The sequence below is a fragment of the Zalophus californianus genome, chromosome 11 (assembly GCF_009762305.2).
Source record: "Zalophus californianus isolate mZalCal1 chromosome 11, mZalCal1.pri.v2, whole genome shotgun sequence".
NCBI classification, from domain to species: Eukaryota; Metazoa; Chordata; class Mammalia; order Carnivora; family Otariidae; genus Zalophus; species Zalophus californianus.
Window position 1 is genome coordinate 97,360,378 of NC_045605.1, and position 23,898 is coordinate 97,384,275.

Sequence of the window (23,898 nt, forward strand, 5' to 3'; positions counted from 1 at the left end):
GAAAGAGCTAAATTATGTTTCTTTCCACACATGATAAAGAAGAAAACAGGTGGAGATTAAATAACTATCCAGGATTAAGCTACCAAAGACAGAGCCATGATTCAAACCAAGGTCTGTCTAATTCTAATACACCCTTTATTACAAGCCCATGATTAATTCACACATTTTCCCATCACAACAAATGCAGAAAATGTGATTTCTGGTAACTCGAGCCACACAGATTTCATGGTCCTAAGGCTAATAATTTAAAGCACCATTACTGACATTTTCATTAAATTTCCTTAAACTTTTCCACGACTTTTTTTGTTAAGGAATTGAGTTTTCTTTGCAAGCAGATCATCCACACTTGAGGCATGGCATCACTACTCCCTGGGTTAAGTTTCTGAGACATGCAGAAGTGGAAGAGGGTGGAAGGAGATAGAAAGAAAAGAATTCCCAGGTGTAGCTAAATGGTGCTAAATGGTGCTGAAGCTCGTCACCCTCATCACTGAAATGAAGAGTGAAGGGTTGATATTAATAATAATAGCCAATCAGATGGCAATAGGTCATGTTCTACATTGTCTCCCATTCTGCCCTTTGAGACCATAGCTCAGTTAGGGCCAGCAAGTTTGTGTTGCCTATTCTAGTCCACTTCCTAGGGCAGAAGCAACATCTTCGTTGATTTTCATGGCTTCCTACTGGGACTGGGAAGACTTTAATTTTCTCTGTCTCTTTCTCTTTCTGTCTTGTTTTTTTTTTTTTTTTTTTTTTTTTTAGCCCAGCGACATGTCCTCACATACATGGAGGATGCAGTGTGCCAGCTGCTAGAGAATAAGGAAGATATTAGCCAATACGGCGTGGCCAGGTTCTTCACCGAATAGTAAGTACCTGTTTGGCCAATAGGGCGAGCTCAGAGGAGGCACTTGGAAGCAGGCAAGGTATATGAAGAATAGAGCAGGGTATTGCTGATGATGTAGTGGCAGTGAATGCTGAGTTTTGGTAGGTTGGTTGAGGGCTGCCCAGACACGTTTTGGAACATGCTTTTGGTGCAGCTAGTTTTGCCCAGTGATAAGTCTTTTTTTTTTTTAAAGATTTTATTATTTGACAGAGAGAGACAGAGTGAGAGAAGGAACACAAGCAGGAGGAGTGGGAGAGGGAGCCTGATGTGGGGCTCGATCCTAGGACCCTGGGATCACGACCTAAGCTGAAGGCAGACGCTTAACGACTGAGCCACCCAGGCGCCCCATCCAGTGATAAGTCTTATGAGTGGTCATGACTATAGTAGCTCAAGAACGAATTGTTTCATCTGTTAGATCGGTTTCTTTAGGTCCCTCCTATAATTTTTAACTTTCTCCATTATTCAGAATACTTACTGTGATTGCCTGTCATCCGTGTTCCTTGGCCTGTGTTTTTCATAGCTGGCTTTTCTTGTGGAAATGTGTAGGATGATTTGCTTCTGCAGTTTTCTTTCTACATCTAAAGGATGCTGTGTCAATCAGCTGAGGATTTTAGAGTATATGTAGAGGCAGAATAGCTTTCATGTTGTGTTTCTTTGTAAAGCATGCTTGCAGTGTGTAAAAGTCAAAATGATTACTGCTTTTTTAATGTCACAGAACTGTTCTTAGGCTGAAAGAGCATCCGTTTTGAACTCCTTGGTCTTCATGAAAGGGTGTGCTAAAGAAATACACAATGTTATTTTTATTTCCAAAATGCCATCACACATTTGTATAATCATTTGGATTCTCCTTCCTTTTTTTATGGTTTATTGGGAACATTTTAAGGAAGAATAGCCTCTAACAGGCTTGTGTGTGTGTGTTTTTTTTAAGCTTTTATTTATTTATTTGGGAGAGAGAGACAGAGAATGAGAGAGCGAGTGAGCACGAGTGGGGTTGCGGGGAGGGGAACAGACTCCCCCCTGAGCCATGAGTGCCGACATGGGTCTCAATCCCAGGACCCTGGGATTATGACATGAGCCGAACGAAGGCAGAAGCTTAACTGACTGAGTCACCCAGGCACCCTAACAGGCTTCTATCTAAGGGGAATCATGAGCTCAAGTCTATCCTCCTTGAAAACATATTTTTTCCTTTCTGTGCTCCACTGCTTCCTTAAAGATCAGACAACTGTTCTAATGGCCTAAACTTGGGTTGCTGTTAGGGGGATTCTTGACTCTGTCTAGCTTCTTTTGCCAAGCTATGGATCTTGCAAATGAAGTCTAGATTTCTTATGGATTGGAATTTCGAGTCCCTGGGAAAAACAGGCTCTCTAGGAGCAGAGCCTATCCCTTTTCCCAGTCCTCTAAAGGAGGATCAGGGAAGGAATCTTGTTCTCATGGTGTGGGCTGAAGCAAATGAGGTGGGCAGGGAATAAAGACCGAGATTGAATAGTCTTGCTTGCTCTTACAGAACTGACAAGCCTAGGGGTCAAGTTTCTAGGCCATTTAATCTGTACCAGCACTCTTGAGGCTCCTTGCCAAGTGAAATATGATTCTTCTGGGGGCAATGCTTCTTCCTGGTTTTTTCGTTTTACTCTACCTCCCCCACCCTCCAAATCCTTTATTAGTCTTTCCTATCACACTGGCTCCTTGAGGACAGGCTCTTCATCTTTGTGTTCTTAGTGCCTGGCACGATAGTTAGCACATAATAGATGTTAAGTGAATGTTTGTTGAATATACAGCTGTATCTATATTTTAAGTTATTGCACACTCTTTACTCTTGTTCTTGTTAGTAAAAAGGACTTTCTCTTGCCTTCTCTTTCTTTTTTATTGATTCTCTTTGAGTAAGCTCTATATTCTGCCATATAAGAAGCTGTATACCATGTATGTAATACTCCAAAAGTGAACCCAACTGGTCTAAATAACTGATACTGAACTCTATAGAGCCAATAGTAAATCTTATAACTGTTTCAAAATGCTACTGAATGCTATCAACTGTAACTTTTATCCACCAATACACTGTTGAAAAAAAATCTTAAGATTTTCCATAGTGCTGATAGAAATCTAGTTGCCAAGTGAGCTGTTTCTTGTCCTCGGGAAACTAAAAATTACATAATGTTTATGAGTGGCACATACCTGACCCTTTTCAGAAAGCATATTGGCCCAAGGCAAGTTATTTTGAGAAATGAACTAGCATCAAAGCTCCAAAATCTTAAAACAAACAAAACAAAAAAGACTTGAAAGCTATGGATGTATGATGAAATTGAAAGTAGTATTTGGTAGACAAAGAGACCTGAGTGGTAGAAGCTCCTGATTTTCCTTGATTATGAATTTTATTTATCTAGTGAAAATCCTTCCTTATCAGGCTTCAGTTTTGTATTGATTCATAGCAGCATAATGACACTGCCCTAGGAAGAAGAGTTCCTTATTCTTAAAAGTCCTCACTCTATAATCTTGGGCAATTTTTGAAATTGTTTTTGGAAGGAAGGCTTTCCTGCTGATTTTCTTCTCTGGGTCTGCTTGTCCCCTCACCTGTGCTCTCACTCCCTGGTTGTTGGTGTTTTCCAACAAATCCATGATTGTTCCAGTAAATCTGGGTAAGCTGCAAAACATGAGTAGCTAAGCTGTACTGTGTGTGTATGTCTGCAAGACTGTGAGCTCTTTAGATCATATTCCTCTGGACACTCTTGAAAGAAGGATACTAAATCCCAGAGGATTTTCTTTTATGTTGTATGCAACCTCTACCTCTGAATGTTGTCTTTCAACCAGTGGAAGGTAAAAGGAATTAATATTTAGAGGTGCCACTCTAAGAATAGACCAAGTGTCAGCATGGGGTCAGGACCTCTGAAGAAGTATATCCAAGAAAATGAGGCTAGAGTAGTTATAACTTAGAAACCACAGCAGAGTGTGACCAGGTTCTTGTGGTAAAGATAAAATGAGAAATGTGGTTTTTTAAGACATTGGAAAATAATGATGAGAGAAAAACAGGCTGAAATCTGAGAAGTCCTATCAGGATTGGGAACCATTCTTCACAGGCTAAATTGATAGTTACAACACTGTGGCATCAGGGAGCTTGACTTCCCCATACTAATATAGAAATGAATGATACTCTGTGGTCTTGGTTGGTGGGCCCAGGAGGGCTCTTTCTTATGATCAAGTGTCTTGTTTTTGTTTTTTTAAATGATGGTTTTAACTTCTTGGGGATACTTTCGTGATGTCTGTTTTGGTTGCAAGTACACAGATACCTTCATTGATAGAGGTTTATTTCAAGGATATGTGAGAATATAAGACAGCATTCACTCATGAATTCATTCAGCAGTTATTTTTGAGCACTTACTATGTGCCTGTGTGTAATAGGCAGTGGAGATAGAGTAGTGAACAAGACAAATAAAGTAATTATTCTCATGGATGTAAGGGTTTAGTGTGGGACATAGTCAATAAACAAGTAAACTGATGATGACGACAATGGCTAATAGTTAATAAATACCTGCTGTGTGCTAGGCACTGTTCTAAGCACATAACATGTATTCTCTCATTTAATTCTCACAATACTGGGGCACCTGGGTGGCACAGTCGGTTAAGTGTCTGACTCTTGATTTCAGCTCAGGTCATTATCTCAAGGTGGTGAGATCAAGTCCCACGTCGAGCTCTGCACTGGGCATGGAGCCTTCTTGAGATTCTCTCTCTCCCTTTCCCTCTGCCACTAACCCCCTTATGTGCACGTGCTCTTTTTCTCTTTCTCTCTAAAAAAATGAATAAGTAAAAAAAAAAAAAATCTTTAATTCTCACAATACCATGAGGTGAGGTTTTAATATTCTCTTCATTTTATGCATTAGGAGATTCAGGCACACAAAAAGAGTATTACCAAGGTTACACAGCTGATGACCATAACAAGATAAATAACAAGGAAATAACTAGGGTAACTTGATACACAGGATAGTCAGGGAGGCCTCTTGGAGATGGCATTTGAGGGTTTATCCCATGGGATGATTGACTCATCCCATTAAAGGGCCAATAAGTTATCTCTGTTCAGGTGACTCACCTTTTTGTCCACCTTTGTTACCTAAGCTTTCTGTGTCCAAAAAAGATAATATGATTGATTTTTCTTTTTTTAAAGATTTTATTCATTTATTTGACAGAGAGAGACACAGCGAGAGAGGGAACACAAGCAGGGGGAGTGGGAGAGGGAGAAGCAGGCTTCCTGTGAGCAGGGAGCCCGATGCGGGGCTCGATCCCAGGACCTTGGGACCATGACCGGAGCCGAAGGCAGACGCTTAACGACTGAGCCACCCAGGTGCCCCAATAATATGATTGATTTTATTTGCTGCTACCCAGAATGGAAAAACCTTAACAGGCAGTGATCAGGGAAAGCCACCTTACAAGTAATTGGTTTCCCTATGCATTGCTCAGATGCAATAAGTGAAAGTAATAAAATAGACATAAAAATTACCTGTGTTATATATAATATTAATATGAAGATTGAAATCTTAGTTTTTAGAAAAAGCATTATTATATCTTGATATATATATTAATCATCAGAATTCAGTTGGGAATTTACATACCTTTTTAATATACTCTTATAGTAAAAGATACCAGCATCAAATCCTTTTTTTTTTAATTGTTTTGATTAGAATATAGCCATAAAATGTGAACTTCATTAATTCACTCCTGGAGATGAAAAGGAAGTTCCAATGGTGCATATTCCTAAATCACTTAAAGTATAACTCTAAAGAAAACAAACCATCATTATAAAATATGTACTATTTCTTCTGTTTTTAAACAGGTGCTCTAAACCCTGTGAAAGATGACCTACTTCTCTCCTAAGTAATCTAGAACAATCAGGGTGTAAACTTTCAGTTCTAAAGTTGGCAGATTTTTTTAGGATTATCCATCATCCAGCATTTAAGTAATGTTGTTTTGGGTTCTTCTCGTGCCCATGGTAACAGAGGAGCAGTTTTGGAGCAACAAGAAACACATCAGAACAAACCAGGGCTTCACTGATTTCCAGGCTCATAGCTTTGAATGAGGGATCGCCTTGAGACTTCTCTGGGCCATTTCTGCTCCGTGTTTTCCCTACTTATTGTTGTTAAATCGAGCCAAAATGTGCTATGGTGAAGTAATGGTGACTAATCCTATTATAGACTTCTTCAAAAGGGTATTGCTTCTCCCCGCCCCGCCCCCCATCTTTTTTCCATAGTTCAGTTCTTAGCTGGAGTTGACACATTATAACAGAAAATTACCCATTTCTCATTGTCAGCATCTGGATTCTCACAGACTCAGATAATTGCCAGGAATAGATTTTGCCTTCAACTAGAGCAATCCTGTCCTCACTGTTATTGGCCCAGGCACTTCTGTCATTTGTAAAAATCTGTAGAGGATTCTGGTTCTTTTCTATGTGACTAGGAATATCCAGAGCAAAAGTACTGCAGGGAGACATAGTGGTGATTGAGAGTCACCAAAAATCTATTTTGAAACTTAAAAATCCAGGTTCATCAAGGTTAGAAGAAGTTGCTTACTTGCTTAGAATCCATCTCTCTTCTTCAGTCCCTTCATGTTTTGATTACAGGAAACCATCCAGCAGCACCTGACCTGGTAACTGAGGAAGCCATTTCACAGCCCACTGGTCCCCTGACTCATTTAGAAGTCAGAGTCAAAGGTTGTGGAAGTAATAATTGGGCCCAGATTCTCCCTGTCAGGAGGGTCCTCACTCCCCTCCCATCCCTTCTACAAGTTAAGAGAAATTTAGCTGTTGTGAAACCGTTCAATAAGAGGAAATGAAGGAACTCCATCCTTGGCTGAAGTATTCTCAAGAACCAGTGATATTATTTCTCTTTTCATGGGAGCAGCTTTTACAGCTAGCTAGTATAAAATTTAGGTGTAATTTTCTACACGAAAATATTTCCCCTTAGAGAAATTACTTAATTTATGTTAATCGATAAATAATATAAAGAATCTTTATTTGGTCCCATCCAAGCACTGATATTTCTTCTCATTCTCCCACTCTGATAATTCTCTGAGTACCCCTCTGGCAATCAGGTAGACACACAAATCTGAATTTACAGAACAGTAGTGCTATTAGTAATGTGAATTAGCTCATCAGAAGTTAAGAAACTTTACTTCATCAACAACAGAACAGTTTAAATTTATCAGTGTTTTTAATTTCTTCCATAATATGCGCAGAACTCTTAGAAGATCTGTGGTGCTGGCTGCACAGGCCTGGCACAAGAGCAGGAAAGAATGACACATTCTGGCACCTTTAACCAGAAGGTCTGTAATGAACTGGGAGACGGGTGAAGGGGAGAGAGGAGAAGGAGGGGGGACAGTTAGGATTTTGGCAGCCACACAAAGATTCTTCTTCCCCGAGAAAAGTGAAATGAAAGTCAAATGAAGCTTCTCTCTGTTATTATGATTTGCTAAGATGTTTGTCTGTCTCTTAGCTTCCAGCCCCATGGCAGGTGCATCTTTCCAGTCAATGACTTCCCCACAAAACAAATTGTTTCTCAGGATCCCTCAAGAGGGGTCATGTCCAACCAATTTCCTGTCTGAGGCCATAACTGTGATTCCTTTCTTCAACTATCAGATGCAATTCTGACCAGCACAGTGGAAACTATCTTACTAGAAAATGTCATGAGCATGTGAATTTATTTTAGGACACCCTGGCCCAGGGTTGCTGAGTTCTGGGGCTGCAACAGTCAGTAATGCTATTTCCGGGTGGCCATAGAAGCAGCCCGGAATTCATCCCTTTGTCATTAAATAACATCAACAACAAATGTCTTTGTTAATGTCCTTGTGTTATATTTTCCAGGTCAAGATCATTGCTAGGGGTGATAATACCTATCTCACAGGGTTGTTGTACAGATGAGGTAAAATGATGTATAAAATGGCTGGCTATGTAGAATTCATTCTCATTCCCCTTTAGCTCCAGTTCTCTGGGATTTTTGCTTCTCTCCTACTTTGTGGATCTCCTAGAAAGTGATAGTCTTACTCTTCTTTCTCTTTATATGGTATTAGAGCTGAAGATTTTGAGGACTTTTTAGTCTCTCTCGTTTTCTGTAACACTTTTTGCTTACCCTGCATTTTATGTACTTTTTTGGGAGATTAAAGACATTTGATGATTTCCTGCAGGACTATTAGCCATTTAGCATTAGCCACTTGACTCATCATTTAGTTCATTCCGAGAATAGCCTAAGAAAGCTTTTTTGTCTTTCCTTTTCCCACCGATAAGCCATTTCCTCACTTCCTGGCTATACCCTCTTTTCTCTGGCTGCCAAGATTAAAAACTTCAAGGTGTAGTGGGAGACCTGAGCTAGTCAAGTCTATCCAACTTGTATTGTCCCTCCTCTTAGCTCTAGCAGTGCAGCGATGTGCTCAGGGTAATGAAAAGCAGACATTCTCTGCTGAGGTCATTGCTCCTCACCCTGGCAGCCTGCTGCAGGAAGCTGTTTATCTGTGCTTGCTGAGCCAAGCTCCAGCCTCCCAACAGTTGGAATGTACTGAGAAACCACAGAGCCCGAAGAGACCATGTTACACAGGCAGTTCCAGGCAGGGAGAGTATATTTACATCACACAAGCTGCAGTTTACATATGTGGGGATAACTGTTCATCTGCACACTCTCAAACTTCACCGTCTATGCAATATATATGCCCTCTCAAGGGGGGTTAGCCAAGAGAATTGTACCGCTATGTCCAAAATGCCCTGAACACCTACTAACTTGACATAAGGAAAAAGAGGTATTATAGAAAATTTGATGTAAAAACCACCTTTTGGGGCACCTGGGTGGCTCAGTCACTTAAGCATCAGACTCCTGATTTCAGCTCAGGTCGTGATTTCAGGGTCCTGGGATCGAGCCCCACATTTGGCTCCATGCTCAGTGTGGAGTCTGCTTGGGATTCTCTCCCTCTCCCCCCTCCTCTCTCTCTCTCTCTCTCTCTCTCTCTCTCTCTCTCTTCCTCTTCCCCCTTACCCCTTCTTTCGAATAAATAAATAAAATCTTAAAAAAAAACCCTTACCTTTTTAAGGTAGCTTTTTTCTGAGTCAAATTTGATGTTTAGAATCTTAAACCATACAAGCCTGCTCTCTAAAGCATCCCCAAATATTGTTCTTTGCATGGTTTTTCCAACTACATATTTTCCTTATCTCTTTACCAACATACCAAGTATCGTTACAGAGTTTCAAATGTGGCTGTAAGATATGGTCATCTTGCCTATAAGGGGATGTAATTTGGTTGAGGAGATAATGCTTATTGATTAACAGAATAATTGTTAATTGTTAATAGTTCAAGACCTTATATAATGGCATTAAGTTGTACTCTGAGATCTGAGAATAAGGAGAAATAATGGGTACTAGAGAAGTTAAATAAGGCAACATAGAGGAGTGTGTCTTGACTTATGTGATGGTTAATTTTATGTGTAATCTTGACCAGGTGAGGGTTTTCCCGGATAGCTGGTAAAACATTCCTTCTGAGTACGTCTGTGAGGGTGCTTTCAGAAGAGATTAGTATTTGAATTGGTAGACTTTAAAGAAGATCCACCCTCACTAATGTAGGTAGGCATCATCCAATTCCTTGAGGACCTGACTAGAACCAAAAGGTAGAAGAAGAGTGAATGTGGCTTTTTGGGTTTTTTTTGTTTGTTTGTTTTTGTCTTTTGGCTTTAGCTGGGACATCCATTATCTCCCACCCTCAGATATCAGTGCCTTTGAATTTGGGGTAGAACTTACATCATTGGCACTCTGATTCTTGGGCCTTTGGACTCAGACTTGGACTTACACCACTGACTGCCCTGGCTCTTGGGATTACAGACTTGGATTGAATTACACTACCAACTCTTCTGGTTCTCCAGATTGCAAATGGCAGATCATTGGATTTCTTGGGCTCCATAATCACATGAGCCAATTCCATAATCACATAAGCTAAATCTCTTCTTGTATATACAGTTTACCTTGAACAACACATGGTTAGGGACATTTATCCCCAACACAGTCAAAAATCCATGTATAGCTCTTGACTCCTCCAAAAATTTAACTGCTAATGGTCTACGGTTGACCAGAAGCTTAAACAGTTGATAACATAAACAGTTGATTAACATGTATTTTGTATGTTATATTATTATATTCTCACAATAAAGTAAGCCCGAGAAAAGAAAATGTTTTAAGAAAATCATAAAGAAGAGAACATACATTTATAGGACTGTACTGTAAAAAATCTGTGTATAAGTGGACTTGTGCAGTTCATACCTCTGTTGTTCAAGGGTCAACTGTATATACATTTTTACCACTGGTTCTCTTTTTCTGGAGAACACTGACTAATACAACCTGGAAAGGTGAATAGAATTTGAATAAGCGAATGAGAAATAAATATTTTTATGTGACACTAAAGTACCGTAGCATAGTGGTTAACCACACAGACTTTGGAGGCTTTGTTTGAAGGCTGCCACTTACTGTATGTGATCTTAGCCAGGTTGCTTAGTCTCATCTATAAAATAGGGAGACTCACATATAAAATGTGAAATTCCATGTTACATGATTGTTGGAAGGATAATGAATGTAAAGTGCTTGATAGTCTACCTAAGATACACTAAGTGTTGGATAAGTGGTAGCTACTACTACTGCTGTTTGTGCATTCGACAAATATTTACTGAATACCTTCGTGTTAGTCAGTGTTCTAGACACTAGGGGATATACATCAGTGACAAAACAGATAAGAAATCCCAACTTTTGTGGAGCTTCCTTTCTGACATTAGCTTTCATTCTGAAACTGTATTTTACCTTTTTTTCTCTTGTAATAATTTTAGACTTACAGAAAAGGTGTAAAATTAGCATAGGGGTGCCTGGGTGGCTCAGTCGGTTAAGCGTCTGACTCTTGATCCCAGCTCAGGCCTTGATTTTGGGGCTCTGAGTTGGAGCCCAGTGGCTGGGCGTGGAGCCTACTTAACAAAAACAACAACAACAACAAAAACACATAGTCTCTATATGTCTTTCACCCAACTTCCACTAATGTTAGCATCTTCTATAATAATAGTATAATTATGAAAATCAGTTAATTGAAAACTATTAACTACCCATTGACATTATTGGAATTTTCACCTTCATTTTTGAAGGGTAGTTTTTTCTGGTATAAGTTCTAGGTTGGCAGTTACTGTCTTTTAGTGCTTTGAAGACACTCTTCCATTTTCTTCTGGTTTCCACAGTTTCTGTTGAGAAGTCAGCTACCAGTCATTCCTACACCTTTGAAAAATAATCTGCCCTTATCTCTGGCTACTTTTTGGATATTTCTCCTTGGTCTTTGGTGTTTGGTAGTTTTACTATAATGTACCTAGGTGTGTTTTTCTTTATATTTAAACCCCTTCATGTTCTTAGTGCTTCTTGAACCAGTAATTTGATATCTTTTATCAGTTTTTGAAAGTTCTCAACTTTTAGCTTTTTAGATTTGCTTCTGTTTCACTGTCTTTACTCCTGAGATTCCAGTTACACAAACTTTAGACCTTTTCATGGTATCCTCTCTTATGTACTTTCTGTATTTTTCATCATTTCATCTTATATGCTTTTTTCTAGATATTTTTTCTGACCTATTTTGCAGTGCATTAATTCTCTTTTCATTTTGTGTAATTTGCTGTTAAACCCATGTACTTTCTTAATTCCAGTTATTGTCTTATTTTTGTTTTTGTGTTTTTTGTATCTTACCATGACACTTTTAATCTGTTTTAAATACAAAGGAGAGAAAAAAAGAAATTGCAAGCTGGGGAAACCATGAATGTTGAAAGCAAGTTTGAAAAACCTTAAGATTTGTTTACTAGTGTTTCTCATACTTCTCTTAGTCTTGCTTCCCATAGTGCATCTTCATTTTTCTTTTTTATTTCCAGCAGCAAAGAAGATTTTAATTAACTTTGCTTTCTTTACTTCTGTAGTTTATGGTGAAAATCTTATATAGCTTAAATATGACTTTTTGGTTTGTTTTTTAAAGACTTTAGAGTAGTTTTAGGTTGACAGCAAAATTGAGAGGAAGGTAGAGATTTCCTATGTATCCTGTGCTGCCAAAATGCAAAGGCAACAGTTATTTTTATTTTTATTATCATTACCAACATTCCCTGCTTTTGGTACATTTGGTTACAATTGATGAACCTACACTGACATATCATCATCACCCAAAGTTTATAGTTTACCTTAGTGTTCACTTGGTATTGTATATTCTATGGGTTTGGACAGATGTCTAATGATATATAACCATCATTATGGTATCACACAGAGTATTCTCACTGCTCTAAAAATTATCTGTGTTTTCCCTGTTTATCCCTTCTTCCCACCCAGTTTCCAGCAACCACTGATCTTTTTACTGTCTTCATAGTTTTGCCTTTTCCAGGTGTTATATAGTTGGAATCATACAGTATATAGCCTTTTCCAATTATTTTACTTTTTTTACAGATTTATTTATTTATTTGAGAGAGAAAGAGAGGGCAGAAGCAGGAGGGGGAGAGGGAGAGAGAACCTCAAGCAGACTCCACACTGAGTGTGGAGCCCAACACAGGGCTTGATCTTATGACCCTGAGATCACAACCCAAGCTGAAATCAAGAGTTGGACGCTTAACCATCTCTGCCACCTAGGCACCCCATCCAGTTATTGTATTTTTAAAAAAGATTTTAAGTAATCTCTCCACCCCAATGTGGGGCTCAAACTCACAATCCTGAGATCAAGAGTTGCATGCTCTACTGACTGAGCTAGCCAGGTGCGCCACAATTATTGTATTTTTTAGTTCAAGAATTACCATTCAGATTTTTTTTAATGGTTTATTTACTAATTCTTATTCTTCATTTTCTTGAACATGGTAAAGCATGGTTATTTAAAAGTCCATAATTCAAAATCTGGATTCCTTATGGGTCTGTGTCTCTTATCTATTCTGTCTCTTGGCTCTTTACTCCATTGTCTTAAATTATAGTATACTTTTTTTCCCCTTAGTTGAGTGTTGTATATTGTATATGAAAAATTATAGAGCTAATGTAAAGCCTAGAATGCTATTATCTTTCTTCAGAGAGGATTTACATTTGCTTCTGGCAGGTGGCCTGAGCACTAGCAATCCTGGATTACCTCAATCCAGTCAGGGCTTGAAATAATTTGAAGCTAGGCTTAAGTATCAGGGAGGGCTGATCTATTTCTAGGTATAGCCTTTCAGGGTGCCAAGCAGAACCTTAGGGATACACCAGAGTCCCTCTTCCCAGCCTGGGTGTGTCCTAAGCTCCAGTTTTTTGACCACCAAGCCTCAAGAGTCATTTGAAAATTCAGGAACTTAACATTAATTCAAAACTATTACCTGTTCAGTCTATCAGCTGTCTCTTTCAGGACTGGCAGAAGCCCCTGAAACGACTAGTGGGTGTAATAATATCTTATTTTTGAAGTGGTAATGAGTATAAATGATACTGTGAGATATTTGGGACAACTTTAATGTGATATGAAAATATCTGAGGTTTCTATTACTGACAAAATCACATGTACTGCTAATTCCACTATGTTTTTATTCATAACTGAGGGAAATAGTAAATTCCAGTTAATGGTTTATAAAACAAAAGATGTCATTTTTTTTCCTATCCAAGTTTGTGGATCCCTTGAATTCAATCCATGGACTCTTCCATTTAGAATTCCTGTTTATGGGGAAAAGAGGCACCAAATGCCAGGCTGATCTCTTTGGATTTTATTCTCCTTTCATAACTTGGCCTTGTCATTCTTCATTTGCTTCGGTGGCTGTCTGATACTTCAAACAGATGCTTTTAATAATTCCTCTAGTTTTTCTCAGCCAGAAAGTTTAGTCTAAATTACCTTCTCTACCTTTATTGTAAGAGAAAGTATTTTGGAACTTTTGTTTTAGAGGAATGTAATTATATTAGCAAAAGTAGAAAATATCATACACAGGAAGAGGTCATAAAGGAGTATAACTTGACTTGTGGAGGACTAGTACCTGTTGAAAAGCAACAAACAGGAAATGTATAATTAGGATAGGGCCAGTTTGTGGAAGCCTCAATTATGTTGAAATAAGAAGAAAGACAAAATAAAAGACAGCACCTTGCAAAGGCTAAGAAATAAACTCATTGCTTGGTCTTCTTTTAATTTTTAAAATTTGTTAACTGTTTATTAAGCACCTACTATGTGCCAATCTCTGTGCCAGACATGGTCCTCAAGGAATTCACTGTCATTCTCATGGGAGGCAAAAATAATGGCAGTTTCATACCAGAAAAACACTGTTATTCTATAGTGTGGACCTATTATATGTTGGATACCATGCTAGTGAAGGATATAAGATGAGTAAGCCAGTTGAACTCAAGGAACTTATGAACTCAAGGGGAAAATCAGACATAAACATAACTATTATAATGCTACTAAATACATGCCAAGTAGAATTTCAGGCAACATGTTTTGGGATAAATGAAAGGAGGGATTTATTCTATGAATGTTAAGGAAGACTTCATGGAAGAAATAATACTTCAAGTGTTCCTTAGAAGATGAATAGTAGAGAGTGGGAACTGAACAGGTAAGGCATTGCTAGCCAAGGAAACAGCATGAGCAAGGGCACAGAGGTTTTGTGTTTTCAGAGAATGACAAAAGGTCTATGATCCATGCTTTAGTCCATTTGAGCTGCCGTAACAAATGATCATGGACTAGGTGGCTTATAAATAACAGAAATTTATTTCTCATGGTTCTGCAGGCTGGAAGTCCAAGATCAAGGCTCTGGCAGATTTCCTTGTCTGTGGAGAGCCCACTTTCTGGTTCACAGATGGCCTTTCTTTCTCTGTATACTCACACTGCAGAAGGGCCAAGGGACCTTTCCTGGGCCTCTTCCATAATGGCAAGAATCCCATTCATGAGGGCTCCAACCTTGTCACTTCCCAGAAGCCCCACCCCCAAATACCATCACACTGGGGATTAGGTTTCAATATATGACTTGAAAGAGACACAGACATTCAGTCTATAACAGTGAGGTAATAGAGTTCAGGATGATATGTGAGGGGTTACAAAGAGAGTTTGGTCGTGGAAGTTTTCTACTCTGTACTCCTGGTATGGTATTGGTGCCATTGGCTAAGATTATTCAATTCAGGAAATATTTCTTACATATCCATATATGCCTGGGTTTTTGACAGGTGCTGGGGAAACAATGGTTAATAAAGCATGGTCTCTACCTTGAGTGTACTCACAGTGAAATAAGTCAATAATTAAATAACTTGTGGTTTGAGCTAACTAGAGGGTCAAGGTATAATGCCCAAAGGAAGAATATCTTAATTAAGCTTGAGGGGTCAGGAAGGGTGTCCCAGAACAGGTGGCCCTCTAAGCTGAATATTCTTTATCTAATTTATTAAAATTAAAGTTATACATGCATACAGTTTAAAGAGTAAAATAGTTAAAAAAAAAAAAGAAAAGAAAAAGGCATTATGCCAACTCTCAATTTAGTTTCCCATTCCTCAGAGGTAACCACTTCCTACTTCTTTGAGTGATTTGTTTGGCATTTATTTCTGTATCTCTGAGTTACTTGCTTATGTTGCTACTTCATTTTTTTCAAATTCAGGCATTATCTATTGACTTCCCACTGTGTGAAATGTAAATCTATTTCTCTTTAACACACTCTACCACACATATGTAATTTTATTTACTCCCCAATATCCCGATATACATATATCAAGATTTTGGTTATATCAATAGTTACTATTAATGTTTTATAACTATATAAACACTATTAACACTTGAACTAAGTTTCACAATCTTCTCACCCCCGAGACTGCCTCTTTTCCCCTTGTTTGATTAATTTTTATAAACTTATCACTAATTTATCTCCAAACTCTACCCAACTGAATAAATTGCCTTTCGGTACTTGCTATTTATTTTCCATTTGCCCCTGCAGATCTACTCTCCACATTACCCTGGAGGGCTGATCTGTACGGACTTTAATCCATAGATTCCCTTGCCCTGTGGCTTCCCATTTGGGCTAAAGCAGGAGATTGAAGGGCAGGAGGAGACAGGGTGAGCTTGGGGTATATATTCTCTCTCTACCAGTTTGCTGTGGGTTAAGGTTGGCTCTATTCCACTACTGAAGGTCACAGCTTCTGTTAGATGGTCCCTACTCTTCCTAGATTCAAGAAGCCACTCCTTCCACTTGTCTCTTCAGGGCTGGGGTCTTAACAGATCTTAGCTGTTGTTAGCTCCAGGGTAATCCACTTTCCCTTAACCTTTTCCACACCTTTGTAAATACCCTTATTAAATATATTATCTGTTAACTGCCAGGACTCTGACTGAAGCAAGTATATTGATATTTTTTTGTACGGATTCATTCTCTTTCAGTTTTATCTTCTTAAAGTCTCTCCCAGAATTTTCCGACCTGCTTTATCTGTATTATTTTATCCCTATGTCTGCTTTATAGTAGCATTCTCTGGACTTTCACCATTACGCTTTGGATTTCCTGTCATCTTTCATCCTTGTTTTTGGTGTACTCATTTTAAAACAGGACCTCACATTTTTTGACACTCTTGCCTTTGAGAAGTAGAGTCTATGTCCTTTTCCCTTGAATATGAGTGTAACACTATGTGAACTTTTTTTTTTTAAGAGAAGGAGAGTGAGGGGGGAGGGGAGAAAGGTGGGGGGAGGGGCAAAAGGAGAGAGAGAATCTCAAGCAGGCTCCACGCCCAGCGCAGAGCCCAGTGTGGGGCTCAATCTCATAACCCTGAGATCACGACCTGAGCCAAAATCAAGAGTCAGATGCTTAACCAACTGAGCCACGCAGCCTCCCCAACATTGTGTCTTGGTCTCTGGGAACTCACTTTTCAGACATTGCCTTTCAGGAGACCCCTTTTTATTAACCAGTTGCCAAGTTGTAAGAAGGCCAGCCACAAATTTGGTCTTCAAGCCTAGGTGTCTGACATGTGAGGGAACAAGCTTCCAGATGATTCTATCCCCAACTATTTGAGTCAGCCCCAGCCATTCAAGTCTTCCCAATTCAGGTCCAAATATCATGGAGTAGAGACAAGACATCTATACTGTGCTCTGTATAATTCCTGACATACTCAATCTATTAGCATAATAAAATTGTTATTTTTTTATGCCGTTAAGTTTAGTATGGTTTGTTATGCAGCAACTGATGATTGGAACAAAATTTGTTACTGGGAGTGAAGGGCTGCAGTAACAAAAACCTAAAATATATGTCATTGGCTTTGAGACCAGGCAACAGTCAGAAACCAGAAGGACCTTTAAAAGACTGATAGTGAAAGTCTGATGGGCCTCAAGGAGACCATCATTGAAGGCTTAAAAGAGAGTGAGGAAAATGTTATTTGGAGGTAAGAGGACCCTTGTTATGTAATGACAGAAAGTTTGGCAATACTGTCATTTTTGGTAATGTGAAAAATAGGAAATCTACATAGTGAGTACGACAATCCTACCTGTGGAGATTTCTGGGCTGCCTATCTTTTTCTAGCTACCTACAGTAAAATGTTAGAGAGATGAACTAAAGAATGAACTATTTTGTTTTCAGGTAGAATGTAGAGGAAATGTAGAGAGCTCAGGACAATTTTTCTAACCAGCAGAAAGTATTCAAAGTAAGGAAGTGCCTCAAGACAAAGATCAAATCCAGAGCGCTAGCAGAGAAATGTGGTCCAAGGGTAAAGATGAAACCTTTGTTAAAACCTCAGCAAGATTTCTGGGTGGAGCCTTATAGACTTCTTTTCTTCCCCCCTCATAGATTCTTTTAGATAGACAAGAGGCCTAAGGATCTAAAGAGCAACAGCTTCATAGGGAACCCAAATAGGGAAGGGCCAGTCTCAAAGAGGTTTGTGGGTATAGCTTTTGTCCAATGGAGTAAACCCCAATAAAGTTAATAGAAAAACCTCAGCATCGTTTTTAAGAGAATTGTATTTATGGAAGCCCCGTTAGCTTGGGCTAAAGAAGACATAAATGATATAAAATAAAAAGTGGTCCCTAGACTTCTATGAGAAGGAAGCAAGCTGAGAAAGCTCTTCAGCTGCAAACTGAGACTATGAATTATGGAAACAAAAGTATGATTCAGAAGATGAAACCAAAAGCCCAGAGTACAGAGTCAAAAGCCATGGAAAGTCATTATCAGGGAGAGGTACTAGGCTCAAATCATGGAAATGAGACGTGTGGGTGGATGGATATCAGAATTGCAATGAACCAACAGTTGCTATCTTGCCTCCCATTCTCCCTCTTTTTGGATGGAAGTTTATTGTGGTTATCCTATCACTGTATTACCATGGTACATACTGGGTATGTGGGAGCATATAACTTGTCTCTTTAGTTTATAGGTGTTTAGAATGAGGAATTAAACAAGGAGCTGTACCCAAGAAATTGCACTGGAGGAACTTCATCTGTACCTGGACTTGATTTATATGTCAATGTCCTAGAGTTTGTGTTGATGCTAAAATGGAATTAGACTTTGGGGGTTTCGGTGGGGGGTGTATTTTGCATTTGGGAGGAATATAAATTGTTGTGACCAGAGGGCAACTGTGGCTGATTATATTTTCAAGATAGCTGTACCAATATCTCCTATCCTACATGATCTTCTACAAAGTGATCTTGCCATGCCCCCAATGAAAGACAGTCTGATTTTTTTTCATTTTTTATTGTTATGTTAATCACCATACATTACATCATTAGTTTTTGATGTAGTGTTCCATGATTCATTGTTTGTGCATAACACCCAGTGCTCCACGCAGAATGTGCCCTCTTTAATACGCATCACCAGGCTAACCCATTCCCCCACCTCCTCCCCTCTAGAACCCTCAGTTTGTTTTTCAGAGTCCATCGTCTCTCATGGTTCATCTCCCCCTCCGACTTACTCCCCTTCATTCTTCCCCTCCTGCTATCTTCTTTTTCTTTTTTCTTAACACATGTTGCATTATTTGTTTCAGAAGTACAGATCTGTGATTCAACAGTCTTGCACAATTCACAGCACTCACCATAGCACATACCCTACCCAATGTCTATCACCCAGCCACCTCATCCCTCCCACCCCCCACCTCTCCAGCAACACTCAGTTTGTTTCCTGAGATTAAGAATTCCTCATATCAGTGAGGTCATATGATACAGGTCTTTCTCTGACTGACTTATTTCACTCAGCATAACACCCTCCAGTTCCATCCAAGTTGCAGAGTCTGATTTTTTACAGTGTGTGCCTTGGCGTGCACACATACTCATTCACTGTGCTAGGCTTATAAGGATCCTTTTAATCTTTCCATTCCTAGAAATTTTCTCCAATATTTTTTCCTTCATTTTCTCTGTTCTTTCAAACAACTTGTCTACTTACATATACACCCATAGATATGTAGTTTTATATAAATTGTATCATACTACACATGCTGTTCTGTATAATTTTTATTTTTCAGATCACGTAGGCTGTATATCCTTTAAGATTTATCAAATAATATGACATTTGATATTTATCAACTGATATGGCATTTAAACATACTTACCCAATCATACTGATATATAGAGAATCTTTAAGCTGTTTCTCACACCTGTAAGTGGCCCACACACCAAATAAAAACTTTTTAGACTGTGTGTCCCAATGTGAACTTCCAAAAATATGGTTACTATATGCTAAGGCATGAATTGGGGAATCAGCATAGTGTTTGGTGCTCTCCATTGCTCATCCTTCCTTTCCTATATGATGACCCCATCTTAAATGAAGGAGTCTACATACTGGAGAGCCATTTAAAATTGCAATATTTTATGGAAACAATTATCTCTAATAACTTTTGTAAAAATAATTTTTTTTTTTGGAGTCTGAAGCTGAGTGGTGATGCAGGATTTTTTCTTAGGAATCCAGACCTTCTCTTTAATCAGCAAAACCCTTTAATTTGCTAAAGATCAGTTTAGTGCCCCGTTGACCACTCAGTAGAACAAGCAAGTGTTAGAGATCCCTTGTGTTTTTTCTTTAGTTGTAAATTCCATCAAGCTAGCCCATTAATTGTAGTGGATGGGAACTGGAGAGCTGTTCATTTGGCAGTTAGCAAAGGGTGGTAGAGGAAAGAAAAATATCTCTCTGATATTTTTGCTTAGGGATTTGGGAATTCAGAATTTAGTTATAGATAACTAGATTAATGTGTTTAAATACTTTGGGTCACTTTAAATCATTCCTTGTTTTGCAATATACTAACAAGATCTTAGAGGTAGCTAAAACAGTGGTTGGGAGGGCGCCTGGGTGGCTCAGATGGTTAAGCGTCTGCCTTCGGCTCAGGTCATGATCCCAGGGTCCTGGGATCGAGTCCCGCATCGGGCTCCCTGCTCCTTGGGAGCCTGCTTCTCCCTCTGCTTCTCTCTCTCCCCCCGCCTCTGTCTCTCATGAATGGATAAAATCTTTAAAAAAAAATAAATAAATAAAAAATAAAGTAGTTATGAATTTAAGAAAACTATATAGTTCTAAAAAAAAAAAAAAACAAAAAAACAGTGGTTGGGAAATTCTGCTGTGGATTAGGATCCTCCAAAAGCAGCATCTGCTAATGAGCAGACTGTTTAGGTGATAGATAAGCAAACATAGATTAACTAATAGAGTGAGGAGTCCTGTGTCCTGTGGTTACCTCTCTATATCTGACAAGGGTATTGTTTGTAGGCAAGAGAAAGTTTCTTTGGGGTCCACTGTCTCTGTTTTACAGGGCCTTTTTTTTTTTTTTAATCCCATCCTAAAGGTAATAAGAACATATAGTGGCACTAGATGGTATTAATCAGTTTAGGATGTTGACATGTTAGATTGTATAAAACAAGGCAGAAAGGATCACTTTTTGCCAGCTGCATCATTCCTGTCAAGAGCTTACTATGTTCCTGCTTGTTTTGCTGTCATTGTTGTTAACCCATTAGAGAAACTAACCACTATATTGGTTCCAGCCAAATCTTTGTCATCACTGGCCCTAAAAACCTCTTGGGGACCAAAGAGCACCTGGCCATTCTGAAAGCCTCTATCCTCAGTGATTGATGCTCATCTCTGCAGGCTCCCCAAAGCCCTCCTCCCTTTTTCCTGAAGCACCTTCAAGCATTTCTGCATGGCTACCCACTCACTCTCTTCTATTATACCTCCTCCTCCTGCCTTACTGAATGTGGATTTCCCAGCTCACAACTCTTAAGAAGGAGCTTTATTTCAGAGTAGAAAGGGGCCCCCATATGTGGCCTATTATATCCATATCAACTTGCTTACCCTTTTCAAACAGCTATTGTCTTTTAATAGGGTCCTGCCTGGCAGGGGGAGTCCTTAATTCTTGCCATATAAGAATGGGCAGCTTGAGTTACAGCAAACTGCAGTTTGGTGCTCTGATCAAAAGGCCTCTGTTGTTTTTAGGTTTTTTTTCCCCTCCCTCTCTCTCTCTTTCTATATCCTGGGCTAATAATTCAGCACAGCAAGGTCATTACAGGCTTTGAATTGAGAGTTGAGAGTGTTAAATTACTGACCTAGAATAAAAGAGATCTGGGGGGCTCTCAAGAAAGATAAAGGGATTCCGGCTAGTAAAGTGCAAGCCCAGCAACCTCACTTCTTAACAATATTATTTTTTTTAATCCTCTCTGTCTCCAGAAGTCTTTTCTGGGACAAGGAAAGATCTCCTGCCAGAGAAATTAGGTTAGGAACTCAACAACATCTTCTGAGAGCCGTGGCCCAAGTGCTAGCAATTCGTGGGGCCTGTGTTGCTGTCCTTTTGTCTCCCCACCTTGTCAGTATTTCACACTCTGCCACCTCACTCCCCCAGCCTATCTGGTCCTTGATCATGTAAGTCAAATATAAGTGATACTTCGGCTGAAAGATTATATCTCACACAGGATTTCAGACATGTGAAAAACAGACCACTTAGGCTTCAAAATATCTTAAAAATATGGCATTGTCTCAACAAAAGCTGCTTCCATTCCATTTATATTTTGTAAATAACCTTTGTCTGGTCCTACCATACTTTAACAAGAAGAACATTGCCCCACTGTGACTGAATGTGACACCTCCGCTTTACTGTATTGGGTCTTCTTCATACTTGGCCAAAACTGCTAATAGTTTTCCTTTTCCCCAATTACCTCCTAAAGCCAAGCACCATCTCTGGAAAATATCGACTTCCTAAGTTTCCTATTTTTAGAAAAGCCCCTGAAACCAACCATCACAGATTTCTACTGAGCAAAGTAATAATAATAGCTGATGGTCCCTGAATTTGGCAGGCATTAATACAACATGCATTATTATTGCATTTAATCATCATTGGCAACTTTCATTACTATTATCACAATTTTATTTCATTTTATTTTAAAGATTTTATTTATTTATTTGACAGAGAGACAGCAAGAGAGGGAACATAAGCAGGGAGAATGGGAGAGGGAGAAGCAGGCTTCCCGCGGAGCAGGGAGCCCAATGTGGGGCTCGATCCCAGGACCCCAGGATCATGACCTGAGCCGAAGGCAGATGGTTAACAACTGAGCCACTCAGGCACCCCCTATTACCACAAATTTTATAGATAAAGAATAACTGAAGCACAAAATAATTAAGTACCTGGCCCAAAGTCACAAAAGTGGGAAGTGGAAGAATCTGTCCCAGAGGAGTGCTTCTTGAACTTTAATGTGCGTGTGAACCACCTAGAGTCTTGTTAAAATGCAGAATCAGATTTAGTAGGTCTGGGGTGGGGCCTGAGATTCTGCTTTCTAACAGGCTTCTAAGTGATACCAATGTTGCTATCTTTGGTCCACTCTTCCAGTAGCAAAGCCATAGTCATTCTTACTTCAGAATCACTCTAAAAAAATGTTTTGGTTATAGTTTCCAATTACTCATTCCATCAGACAATCCTATATATATACACACTGGGTATTTGACACCAATATATTAATTTATTTCTTATTATGGTAAAATATACACAACAAAATAACCTTTTTTTTTTTTTTTAAAGATTTTATTTATTTGACAGAGAGAGACACAGCGAGAGCGGGAACACAAGCAGGGAGAAGCAGGCTCCCCACGGAGCAGAGAGCCGGATACAGGGCTCGATCCCAGGACTCTGGGATCATGACCTGAGCCGAAGGCAGATGCTTAACGACCAAGCCACCCAGGCACCCTCAAAATAACCATTTTAACCATTTTTTAAGTGTACAGTTCTGTGACATCAAGTACACTCACATTGTTCTGCAACTATCACCACCATCTATCTCCAGAACTTCTTCATCTTTCTAAACTGAAACTGTACTCATTAAACACAACTCCCCAGTCACACCAACTAGAGAATTAGAGAGGAAGTTTCAGATGTGAAAAGGGAAAAGGCTAGAATGTGCCCTGTGTAGCGCTGGAATTGAATCAATGTACTCATGGGTTTTAATATATGTAGATAGCTAGATATATAGAAATGAATCTAGAGGTGTGTGTTGTGTATGCACACGTGCAGAGTGGGTATATATAAATCTTCATTTGTCTTTACCCTGACTCTGGGAGAGCCTAGAAACAATGATACATTTGGAACATATCCCACATCTACCTAGGTTTTTAAACAGTCCTCTAATAAAAGCAACTTGTACTTCTTGGAGAAATGGCTGGCTCTAGGATTGGGTAGGGAAAGAACAAGATGAGCCTGGAACATCTTTTTCTTTCAAAAAGTAAGGAAGTGATCAAAGAATTGTATGGACATGTCAAAAGGACATAGAAGTCAGTTTGGGGCGCCTGGCTGGCTCAGTCAGTAGAGCATGGAACTCTTGATTTCAGGGTTATGAGCTCAAGTTCCATATTTAGCATAGAGCCTAATTACTTACTTACTAAATAAATAAATAATAGTGGTTCTAAGAGGCATCTTCATTTTGTTCTTGTTTTTCAAGAAACATCAACCTAATTTTTCTCATAGTTTTAAATAAATTAACAGGGGTTAGAAATACTCATCATAAGGCCTATAGATTAGGGGTGCCTGGGTGGCTCAGTCGATTAAACAATGGACTCTTGTTTTGGCTGAGGTCATGATCTTATGATCTCAGGGTCCTAGGATTGGCTGCGTGCCCTCCCCCTCTTCCACC

General features: G+C 39.1%; 1 protein-coding gene across 4 annotated transcripts in view; it reads left to right on the top strand.

The window, feature by feature from the left end:
- C11H11orf49 (chromosome 11 C11orf49 homolog) overlaps positions 1 to 23,898 on the top strand; it is a 189,118-nt gene that overhangs the window by 45,425 nt on the left and 119,795 nt on the right. For 3 of the 4 annotated variants that reach the window (XM_027579529.1, XM_027579528.1, XM_027579530.1), the window contains exon 2: positions 757 to 859. The exons of the other annotated variant lie outside the window; for it this stretch is intronic. In XM_027579529.1, the coding sequence (XP_027435330.1) occupies positions 757 to 859 (103 nt within the window). The remainder of the gene's footprint in view (positions 1 to 756; positions 860 to 23,898) is intronic. 4 annotated transcript variants of the gene reach the window in all.